Source organism: Fukomys damarensis, unplaced genomic scaffold (assembly GCF_012274545.1).
Source record: "Fukomys damarensis isolate Sample0158 unplaced genomic scaffold, DMR_v1.0_HiC HiC_scaffold_12, whole genome shotgun sequence".
NCBI classification, from domain to species: domain Eukaryota; kingdom Metazoa; phylum Chordata; class Mammalia; order Rodentia; family Bathyergidae; genus Fukomys; species Fukomys damarensis.
Window position 1 is genome coordinate 7,456,065 of NW_022900924.1, and position 12,010 is coordinate 7,468,074.

The following is a 12,010-nucleotide window of genomic DNA, read 5'->3' on the forward strand; positions in this document are numbered from 1 at the left end:
CGTCTCGTAACCCTTGCCCAGCATCTGCTCCTTGATGCAGGGCGGCCGGATGTCGTTGATGAGGTACTCCAGCGACTGCAGGCTGCTGCTCAGCACCGACGTGTTGCACATGCTCTTGCTAGGCAGGCCTGCCAGGGTGTCCGCCGGAGGCCCCGTCAGCTCCCGGGTGGCTCCCGGGCCCAGCTCAGTCACTGCCACTGCCGCCGCCCCCGCGGGGTTGTAGCAGTCGCTGGTGGGGGTCACCAGCACACTGTTCCAGGGGGCAGCAAAGTACTGGCCCACAGTGAAGCTGGCCGGCAGCCCCACGCTACAGTTGAGGGGCGACACGCTGGCCCGTTCGTAGGCCCTGCTGCCACAGGCCTCTGGGGACTTGCTGGCCACCGTGCCACTGCTGTAAGTGCGCAGTGGCTGGGGTGGTGGCGGCGGTGGCTTCTGCGGCCACAGCAGGTAATCCAGGCCACTCTCCGTGTACCCTGCAGGCTTGGTGGCCCCAGCTAGTGTCAGGGCTGTGGTGGCTCCGGGACCCAGCTCTGTGCCCTTCCGGCAATCGGGCAGGCCGGCTGTGGCTGAGTAGGCCATGCTGGGGAAGCTGGGCACAGGGCCATGCTTGGCCGGGCTGGGGGGTGGAACAGCCACGGCCTGGCAGGCAGCGGGTGCAGCGCCTGGGGCCTGGCACTGCATTGGCCGGGCTGGGGTGGGGAACAGCCACGGCCTGCCAGGCAGCGGGTGCAGCGCCTGGGGCCTGGCACTGCTGGTTGAGCTGGTAGAGGATACTGTGGATGGAAGGCAGGTTAGAGGGCGGCAGGGGCAGGCCACGGCCTGGCAAGGGGATGACGGAGGCGGCAGTGGCGGCTGCGGGCAGGCTGGGTGGTGGGGCAGGCACCTCGGGTGGCTTGGGGTAGGCCAAAGGTCCCAGGGTGCTGGGCGCTGGGTAGGGCGCGATGCCCACCTGCACGGTGGCCGGTGACAGCTTGGTCCGCTTACCCTCAGCGTTCTTGAGCACGCTTTTGGCGGGTCCAGTGGGGGCGGCCGCACTGGAGGAGGAGACAGCGGCCTTGACAATGGCCAGCAGCCCCTGGTAGCCAGCGGCGTGCTGTGGGTAGGGGCTGTAGCGCTGGCCGCTGGTGTCATAGCCGTTGATGGTGCGGCTGAGGTGCTTGTGCTGGGGCACGCGGATGTTGGTGGGGAAGATCTTGATGGACAGAGGGCTGTTGGCCACCTTCTCGGCATAGGCATCCAGCTCGGCTGGGCTCGGGTAGCGGGAGGAGTGCATGGAGCTGGCTGCCGTCTCGCCTGTGGTACAGAGGCACTGGTGAGCGCCGACCCAGTGACTCAGCAAGGCCCCAAGGCCTCTGCTGCCTACGAAAGCTCAGCTCGCAGAGCTGCTCCGCTCTCTTCCCTCACATGCTTGCTTTCATCCCTCCTCTGTTCCTTCCAGGCTTGTTTGGAATTGGACATTGAACCCAGGACCTTTGCACTGAGCTACATCCCAACCCTTTTAAAATTTATTTTGAGATAGGGTCTTCCTAAGTCATTAAGTTGCCCAGGATGGGCTGGAACTTGTGACTCTCCTGCCCCAGTTTCCCATAGTGCTGCGATTGTAGGTGTGCACCATCACCCCCAGCCTTTCCAGATTTTTAAGCTTTGGATCAGAGTGTAAAATACAGAACTTGTACACATCAGAAGCCTGGGAAACTTTCATAAAAGGACATAGCTGGGTGGAGAGACAGGGCACTGCCAGTCCCTCAGAGGGTCCCCGTTCCCCTCCCAGTCCGCAGCCGTGTCCCAGTTCACCGCTATCCCGACTTCTAACAACAGGCCTGGCTGTGCCTTGTTGTGTGTGGCGAGATGTAGGCCTGTGTCACATACCCTGCCACAGAGGTTCGTCCAGGTTGGGACCTGTGCAGTCAGTGAGCACCCTCTGTCCCGCCACAGTGCCCCTCCCTGGTGAGGGACTCAGCAGGACAGGAGCAGCAGGGAGGGAAGCGGGCGGGTGGCATCTCACGTCCCTCCTGCCTACTCTGGACTAAGGCAGGTGAGCGCACCGTGGGCCTCCCTTCTGACCCTGCCCACGGCAGCCCCTCCTGAGTGGCCTAAAATAAACTCGGTGTGGAGAATGGAAATGTCACTTTGGCCAACGGGGGAATCTTTCTCCGAGATTGGATTTAAACTACATTATACAAGCAATTTCATGGGCACTTAGAGCCGCTCGGAGAGTCCCGCAAAAAAGGGACCGGCTCTTCATTTGCCAGCCATAAATCAGCAGTTGCTATAATGAGCACAAAAATGTCACTTTTATGCAATTTTACAGATGAACAAAACTGGTGAAATTAGCTGTGGTAACCTACTAGAGTCAGCAAAAGCAGCTGCCGGGGAAAAAATTATATCTGTATGTATTTTCGTTCCTCTTAAACTCTCTTCCCAAGCAAGTTTCTGCCATTGTGGTGTGAAAACTCATTTGTCCTCACCATTATACTTTCATTTGGAGTTTATCTTGAGTATCCAATGAGCCACCAACTGTGAAAATGATTAAATCTACAAAATCTATCTAATGGATGGAATAAATTAGGTGTTTAAAATCTTAAGGGGAGGGGCAGAACAATGCCTGTTTCCAGTCCCTGTTTTTGAAGGATGGGGCGTCTGGCCCCCGTTTGGTCAGAGAGGCTCCTCTAGGGTGGTGTGGTCCCTCCAGCTTTCGTGGGAGTTGGTGGTGACACCAGAAGACTGACGCCATTTGGGGAGCACTTCGTAGGTGTCGGGCTCTGTGCCCGACACTTTTCTCAGTGGCTTTCATTTGGAGAGCGGCAGTTCTGAGAAATAGGGATAGTCCCAAGTCACAGAGGAGGAGCAGACTGAGGCACTTAGCAGCCAGCCTCCGACACCTGCCACCCCGGGAGATTCTTCCTTCCCGGGTTTCACACCCACGGGCCATCCTGGTGACCCACACCACCCCAACCCTGGCTGAGCTGTGTAGCCAGTTAAGACTCTCAGGAGGTAAAAGAGCAGGCTTCTGGAACCTGGTCTCACGAACAGGGTGGCTGCCTGGTGCCTCTCAGATCTCTTGCTGCTGCCATGTGGGAACAGTAGAGCAGCTCTTGGAGCAAGAGACCCCTCGCAGATGACGGAGGCTCCAGCCAGCAGCTGCGTGAGCCTTACTGCAAGTAGATCCTCCAGCCCTGGCCAGGCCTCCAGGTGAGACCACACCTCCTGAGACCCGGATCTGAGCTGGGCTGTGCCCAGTCTCCTGAGCCATTCAGAGCAGCAGGGACTAAATGATCAAAGCCATTTCAGGCTGCAGAGTTTTGAGTCACTGGTGATACAGCAAGAGATGACCCACGCAGGTCCGTTTCACAGATGAAGAAAGGGAGTTGATCTTACCAGGAGTACATGGGGAGAGTTGGAGTCTGATGTTCTTGTCACCCCACTCCACACAGGACCCATGGGGGTCAGGGGACTCCTGAGGCTCTCATTCTTCTGCAGAATTAGGCCGGCTGCCCTTAGGAGAGACCATACTTGGCCCATGGGCTTGAGGGGGCTCGGGGTGACCTGCTTGTGGCTATCATGGCTGCCCTGGCCTCTGCCCGGCCCTGAGCTGAGTCTCACCTGGAGCTGTGCTTGCCAGGGCTCTCTGTGTTCCTTGGTGTTTGTCATACGGGAAACTTCAAGTGGGCATGGGCCTGCAGGCCACCAGAGTCACTAGTCTCAAATCTGCCCTGATTTTGGGGCCCTGGGAGCTTTTGGGAAGGCAGCCCCACCCTACCCTGTGCCCTGGAGGACTTTCTCCTGGGCTGCCCCTGGGTGCCTCGATGCAGCCTGTGCCACCAGAGTACAGTGGAGGTAAATGGGGACCCAGGCCACCCTGTCTCCAGCCTGGTGGATGTGTCAGACCCTCCCGAGGAGGGACCTAGCGAAGAGCGTCCAGTGCCGTCACAGTCCAGCTGGGTAAGTGGGAGGGAGCAAGAAAAGGCCTCATGGAGGGACTGGGGAGCCAGCTGTCGGGCAGGCTCCTGAGCAGTGGGGAAGCTGGGGCTCAAGTGGGGTGGGGGAGGGGACCCCAGGATCCTGCCTTCATTCCTCCAGCTGGCCTCTGGGTCCCCACAGGAGTCCCCGGCAGGTGCTGGGCCTCACTGCCACACACCCACTGCAGACTGACTGCCGTTGGCTGGTCTTCCTCGCCCACCAGACTGGGGCTCCCGGAGCTGGCTTGTGTGCTGCCGTCCCCCCAGGACACACAGTGGCAACGCTGTGGTCAGCTGGACTGTCCAGCCTAGGAGTAAGGGCACGGGAGTAAAGTCCCAGCATCGGCCATCCTGAGCCTTGGCGATCCCTGCCCGTGGAGCGCCGCCACTGTGGCACAGGAGGCAGGCAGCAGCGAGCCCCAGGACCAGACGGTTTCAAAACGTGCTCGGAAATTCTTTGACGTGGCTCCCACCAACAGCAGAGCCTAATTTTCTTCACTTCATCATTGAACTGGCTTTGTGACTCCTGTCCGTTGAGCAGGGTGTCTTTCGTGGTGGGGTGTAACAGAGCGGCTGCCTGGAGAGCTGTGGACACCCCTCCTGGAGGCCAGCCGAGGGGAGAGGCGTCACGTGCACACACTGGCTGACAGCGAGTTCAGGTCGCATTCACCCCACCCCCAGGGACGTCTGGGAGGAGAGCCGCTGTCCCTGCTGTGCCCTGTCTATTGCTGAGTGTTGCGAATGCCATCGGACCCCAGAGTTTGGGATGATTTGATATGCTGGCACAAGGACCGGAAGGCAGGCTGCGGGGGGCATGGTGGAGGAGGGCGGGCACCTGGTTTAGACTCATGGTTGGCATAAGGCTCCTCTGGGAAGGTGGCCTTGGCGTGTGAGGGGCACAGGGTCAGAGGAGCCCCCTGGGGATCTGGTGAAAGTGCAGAGTCGCGGATGGCACATCGCAGAGGTGGCGGGTGTGAAGTGCTGTTCAAACCAGCCCCTTGGTGGCTCCCCTTCCCTCTCCGAGATGGCAGAACCAAGACGGGGGGCCCAAATGCCAACAGGGGTCTGCCCTGTCCCCACCCCGTCCCCACCCCGCTGCTCTCCTGCCCCTCCTGGTCTCAGCTGAGATGTTCCCTGCCGTGACACCTGTGCTGTGGCTGTCTCTCCATCTGTCCCCTGGGCGAGAGTCCTTGACTTTTGTGGGCACCGCCATCTAAGTGCACTTGGAGTGCTGCTTCCTGGGCCAGAGAAGGTCCTGCTCGGGGTGCCTGGAGGCTGCAGCTGCCAGACAGAACAGGCCTGGAGTGTGCAGAAACCAAGGTGCCTCTGTGAACTAGGCCGCCCCTTCCCTGCTCCATCCCCGCCCACCGTGGCCCCATTAAAAGCTTGTTGGGGAAATTTAAAAGCCTGGCTGGAAGTGCTGGGTACATCGTTGCTGCCATTAAGTTAATGTTATGGGCCTTTTACAGGTGCGTTAAATAGACGCGGTTATTAACGAGTATATTAAGCCAATTAAAACCAGCCCTTTGAGTGGGATTTAATGTTGCCGCAGGGATACACGAAAGCCGTCCTCTGCTGCACTGCTGCCTTCCAGAAGGGGGGCGGCCGGGATGGGGGCGCCACTGTGGAGCTCACAGGGCAGCGAGAAGCTGACACATGGCTGCAGTCAGGTTGCAGGGGTCTGATGTGCAGCTCTGCCACTCGTGGGTGACTTGTGTGCAGGGCACTTAATGTGAGCCTCAAGGTCCTGTCAGTCACAGGGCAGAGTCAGGGTGGAGCTCGAGGCCTTGTAAAGCTCAAGGCACTTCCTCATCATGGGAACCAGGGTGGATGTGGCCCGGAGTGCTTGGTCCCATGCTCCAGGATTCCCAGGCATCCAGCGGGGAGACAGGCCAGTCTGTCAAGGGGAAGGACGGTCAGGGACATGACCCCGTTTGTCGAGCCCTCTGTACCCTGTGGGCTCCATTCCGAGGCTGGCTCTGTGACAGTTAAGTAGACTGAGGCCTGAAGAGAGCATGCTGCCTGCCCAATGTCCTGGTGTTGGAATGGGAGCTGCAGGCATGGCAGCCACATGCTCCTGCTGACACCTGGGGGTCCCCTTGGAGATGGCAGGTTTTGGGGTGAATGGAACTTTCCCAGAGGAGGGGAAGAATGACAGCAGGTGCTGGCAGATGTTTTTTATGCTGTTGCGGCTTCTACTGCCTCCTCCTGGAAGGCTCAGGAAGTCCCAGTGGGCATTATCTGGGTTGTAGTGAGGAGCGAGGAGGGTCCAGGGCTTCAGGACAGACCCTCCTGGCCCCACAGGGAGGAGCAGCCTCACAACTGCATTCCCCTTCATTGTGACACTCTGCCCTTGGAGGTGGCAGCCTCCTGAACGTTCAATTAACATGACACTAATTAGCTGGTGGCACAGGCAGAATCCCTAATGAGGTCCCCTGCCCCCCCCCCCCCGGAAAAACCCCCCCCCCCCGGAGTGGGTCAGGGAAGGCACAGCTCTGCTCTGGCCTCCACTGGGAGCCACCCGGGGAGTGGCAGTGGTGGCTGCGCTTCCTGACCATCCCAGGGACCCCAGCCTGCCTGGGCTCCAGGACCCTGGGGTGAATCTGGGCGCCCCAGCTACCAGCTGAGGGCCTCAGGGAAGTGAGTGCAGCTCTCTGGCCTCCTTTCGCTGGAGGAGGGAGTGACGATTAAATGACAGCATGCACATCAGGTGGCTTGGTACCTAAAGGCACTCAGAGGAGGCTGCTAGCCACCTTTCTGCTTTTAAACTGGAGCAGGCAGTGGACACAGTGGATGTCATTAGCACGACACAGGGATCCTGTTCCTCTCCTCCTCTATCCATGTGCAGTGCGCACACACTGAAGATGCTTGGGCACACACATGCCCAGACATTCAGGGATACCCGGCACGTACAAAGACAGGTGCATAAATCTATAATCCCAGCTATCTGGAAGGCTGGATCTCAAGTTTGAGGTCAGCCTGGGCAACAGACCTTGCCTCAAAAAAAATTTAAAGGGCTGGGGTGTGTTTGTGTGTATCATTGGTAGAGTGCTGGCCAAGCATGTGTAAGACCCTTAGTTCTATCCTCAGTACCAGAAAAAAAGGGGGGAGGTCCTCCCAGGCCTTCATCCCCTGAGCCCCCGCTGGAGCTGTCCTTGTATGTGCAGCTGGGTGGGGCCCTTTTATCCCTCCCCTCACCCTTGTGCCAAGGCCCCTGGCCCTGTGGTCCCCGTCTCCGCCCGACGCCTCACTGCCTGCCCCCATGTCTTCCTCACGGTCTGGAATGGCTCCCTCCTCTCCTCCCCTGGTGATGCACCACTCCTGTCTCCATCCACGGTGCTTCGGCCTCACCCATTCTCCCTCTGGCTCTCGGCCCCTCCTGGCCCCTCCTGCCCATTCCCACTGCTTTCTTTCTGGGCCACATTGGGCGCGCTCTTCTGAGACGAGTCCTGGGTAAGTACTGCACACCCATTTCCCCCTTTGTCATTTATCTCGACTTACTAAGTTTTAGGGTCGTCCACCTTGTCCTCTCCTTTTCTTGTGCCTTTTCTCGGATTTTGGACATTCTTCCCACCCTGGGGACGATACTGCCGCATTTCTCCCATGAATGGTGTGAGTTTGCTTTCCACATGCCGGGATTCCTTATTCACATGGTGAGAGGTGAGGCAGGGGCCCTGCTGTCCCTTACTCCCTGTGGGTACCAGGTGCCCCTGCACTGCATATGGATTCCCGGTGATCTGTAGGCGTCAGGGCTCCTACACTGAGCTCCCATGAATGTGGATCCGTTTCTAGGTGTTCTGCTCTCCTCCCTGCCCCTCTGTCCCAGCCTTAAGCCATGGCAATACCATGCCCTTCCTCTGTCCCGTATTTCTTCGTCAAAAGTGCCACGGCCATTCCGTTTCTTCATCATTGACTTCAAAGCCAGCTCTTCAAGTTACAAACACACAAGCGGCTATGATGTAGGGATCAAATTGGATTTGTTGATACTCAGTTGCTGTCCCTGCGTCTGATATATTTCTGAGTTTATTTAGGCCTTTTAATTTGTCAGAGCATGATGGCAAACAACAATGATTCCAACTACTCAGGAGGCTGAGGCAGAACAGTCACAAAGCTCATGACCTGATTGGGAAACAGTCCCCGTCTAAAAATAAATAAAAAGGGCTACAGAGGTAAAACAAGAAGAGCTAGAGAGGTACAAAAAGAGCTAGAGAGGTAGCACATAGAAAAGTACAGTACTTGCCATACATGCCAAAGGCCCCGGTTTCATCCCTAATTTTGAAGAAAAAAAAAAATCATTGAATAAGTTTGAATTTCTCTCTGTAAAGGTTATTTGCATCTTTTGTCTATTTTACTATAATTTTATCTTGTGCTTGAGATCAGACTCAGGACTATTTTATTACAATTTTGAATTGTATATCATAACTTAGATATACTGGACAAATTCCTAAGTATAAACCACCCAAACTGACTTTACAAATTGGAAATCTAGATGGATCTTTAACAAGAGTTTGACTGATCAAAATACTACCCACAAACTGGGTGTGGTGGCGCACATCTGTAATCCCAGCACTGGGGAGGCTGAGGCAGGAGGATCACTGTGAGTTCGAGACCAGCCTGGGCTATATAGTGAGTTCCAGGTCAGTCTCAACTACGTAGCGAGACCCGGTCTCAAAAAACAAAACAAAACAAACAAACAAATACTACCCACAATTAGAAGATCCAGTCAGGATAGCTTCACTGGTTAATGCTACCAAGCATTTAAAGAAGATTTAATACCAGCTCTTTAAAAAACCAAACCAAACCAAAACCTTCCAAAGTAATTCTGTAAGGCCAGCATTACCCTGATATCACAACTACAGGTCTCTCTCACATACAAGCTATAGATGAGTAATTTTTATGAATGTAGATGGAAAAAAAAATCAAAATACAAGCAAACCAAACCCAGCAGTACACAGAACGGACTCTCACCTTGACCAAGTGGGACTTATCCAAAGTGTGTAAGATCATCAGTGAACCTACAATGCCAAAGGGCAACTATCGCATGTTCTGTTCCATGGATGCAGAAAAAACATTTGCCTAATCTACAGTCTTTCAAGATGACCACATACAAGAAGCTGATGGCTGGGGATTTAGCTCAGGGGTGCTTCCACCTCTGCCTTGCAAAGTCCTGAGTTCGATCCCCAGTACCAAAACAAAACAAAAAAACCTCTGAAAAATCCAAAGCTGATTTCATATCCCATGGTAAAAGATGGAATGCTTTCCTCTTAAAAAATCAGAATCAGACAAAGCTGTCTGCTCTTGCCACTTCCCTGCAAGACTGTACTGAAGGAAACTTCAATTGCCAAGGCAATTAGATAAGAAAAAGAAATACAGGACATTACGTTAGAAGCAAAAGGATCTTTATTCACAGATGACAAAAACTGTTAGAATAACCAGGTCCTACAAGATTGCAGGATATATGACCAAGATCTGCAAACCAATTGTATTCCTATTCACTCACATTGAACAACCAAGTGAAATTAAGAGAACAAGTCCAGGGCTGGGGATGTGGCTCAATGGAGAGCACTTGCCTTGCATGCACAAGTCTATGGATCTGATCCTCAGCAGCTCTCCACCCCCCAAAAAGGGGGGAAAAAAAAAAGAGCAAAACTTGGGCTGATACGCCATATTCATGGGTTGGAAGACTTTTTTTTTTTTTTTTTGTACCAGGGATCGAACCCAGGACCTTGCATTTTCAAGGCAGGCACAGTGCCACTGAGCTAAACTCCTGGCCCTGGAAGATGTGCTGTTAAGACACAGTGTTTCCCCGATAGATCTAAAGACCCAGTGCAATCTCTGTCAGAATCTCAGCTGACTTCTTTGCAGAAATTGACCAGCTGATCCTAAAATTCATGGAATTCAGAATAGCCAAAACAATGCTGGAGGAGGACAGAGTTGGAGGACTCATACCACAAGGTTAGAAAACTCAAGACACTGTGGTACTGGCAAGGAGATAGGCACGTCAGGGCATACAGAATCCAGAAATAAACTTCGCATTTACGGTTACCTGACTTTTGCCAAGGGTTCCAAAATACCTCAGATCAGCAAAAGATTGGTCTCAAATGATTCTGAAACAACTAGGTAATGGCATGCAAAAGAAGGAAGCTCTTTCTTCATTCTATACACAGATTAACTCAAAGTGTATCAAAGATCTACATGGAGGAGCAAAAGCTAGAAAGATCATACAAGAAAACACAGGAATACATCTTCATGACCTTGGGTTATACAAAACTTCAGATAAAACATCAAAAACACAAGCCACAAAAGACACCACACCCATCAAAACTAAAAGCGAGAAAGTGAAGAGGCAACTCCAAGATGGGAGAAAATATTTGCAAATTCGGTGGCTTTTCCACAAATTCCATGGCTTTTATCTAGAATATATGATTTTTTTCCAGTACTTAGAATTGAATCCAGGATCTTTTTTTTTTGAACCAGGGCTCAAACTTGGGACCATGTGCTTGCAAGGCAGGAGAACCCAGGATCTTTGCACTGAGTTACATCCCCATTTCTTTTAAATTTTATTTTAAGTTGCTGGGACTAGGCTTGAACTTAGAATCTTCCTTCCTCAGGCTCTCAGAGTGCTGGGATTACAGGCATGCCCTACCATGCCCTACCAATTCAGTTATGCAATACGAACAAGATAAACGGACTTAAATAAGCAAAAGTAGACATTTCTTAGAAGATACACAAAAGCCAATAAGCACATAAAAGATGTTCAACATCTTTAGTCACTAGGGGAATGCAAATTCAACCTACCTTGAAATACTACTTCCTATCCACTACAAAGGCTGTTGCCGAAGGTGTGGAGAGACTGGAATCCTCATACACCAGTAGGAGGAAAGTAATATGGTACAGTCTTCCTGGGAAACAGTGGCACTTCCTCAGCATGTTAAAACAGTTGCCATATAACCCAGTAATTACACTTGTATGTACACACACAAGAGAAATGGTGACATGTCTACACACACGCACGAATGCTCATAGCATGAACCGTCAAGCCAGTGGGGAAAACACCCCATGCATTTCTGTCCGTTGATAAATGAATAAAACGGCACAACCCTACAAAGGAGTACTCAGCAGTAAGAAGGAATGAAGTGCTGATATATCCTAGTGTGGATGAACTTTGGAAATGTTAAACTAGTCCTAAAACGTCACACATTTCATGAGTTCATGCGTATGAGAGATCCAGGGAACAAATCCTGTAGACACGAAATAGTTTAGTGAGTGCCTGAGACTAAGGAGGTTGGGAGATACCTTTTGGAGATGGTGTTATCGAACTTAACAGTGGTGATGACTGCACAATTCTGTGACTATATTCAGAACTATTGAATAGTATAACATAAATGGGTGAATTGTACAGTATGTGAATTATGTCTCATTGTTCTCAAAAACTGTAACGGTATCTTTATAATATATATTTGCCAACTCTGTTATTGGCGGAGAGCAAGGGCCAGCACACGGCTGCATATTGGGCCAAATTTCCCCTGCTGCCTTTGTCAATAAAGATTTATTGGAACACAGCCAGGCCCATTTATTTATGTAGGTGTTTGGCTGTTTGCCTACTACAGCACGAGTGCTGGTAAATTAGAGACTGTATGGCTTGCAAGGCCGAAGATAATCTGCTCAGCTTGCATTGTACAAAATAACTGTTTATATGTTGATCTTAAATTCACAATTTTTTTTTTAAATCACTGATGCTTGCTTTATTTATTTATTTGGTACGGGGGCTTGAACTCGGGACCTTGTGCTTATGAGGCAGGTGGCAGAACCACTGAGCTAAACGCCTGGCTCCTAAATTCACAATCTTGTTGAAGACTTATTCTTTTGGGATTTCTATGCAAATGGTTTCATTCATTTTCTTACTCTTTACACCTTTTTTTCTTTTTCAGTAGTGGGGATTGAACCCAAGGCCTTTGCACTATGTAGTATCCCCAGTGCTTTATCTTTTACACAGGATCTCACTAAGTTGCCCAGCCTAGGCTAGATTTTTTTTTTTTTTTTTTTTTTTT

At 52.4% G+C, this 12,010-nt stretch overlaps 1 protein-coding gene across 1 annotated transcript in view; it reads right to left on the reverse strand.

Annotated features, from left to right (window-relative positions):
• Fam222a (family with sequence similarity 222 member A) overlaps positions 1–12,010 on the reverse strand; it is a gene marked incomplete at its 3' end in the record, with an annotated part of 25,708 nt that continues 13,698 nt past the window's right edge. The window contains exons 3-4 of the mRNA XM_033762277.1: positions 743–1,293; positions 1–669 (exon numbers count right to left, since the gene is read on the reverse strand). Coding sequence (XP_033618168.1) covers positions 1–669; positions 743–1,293 — 1,220 coding nt within the window. The remainder of the gene's footprint in view (positions 670–742; positions 1,294–12,010) is intronic.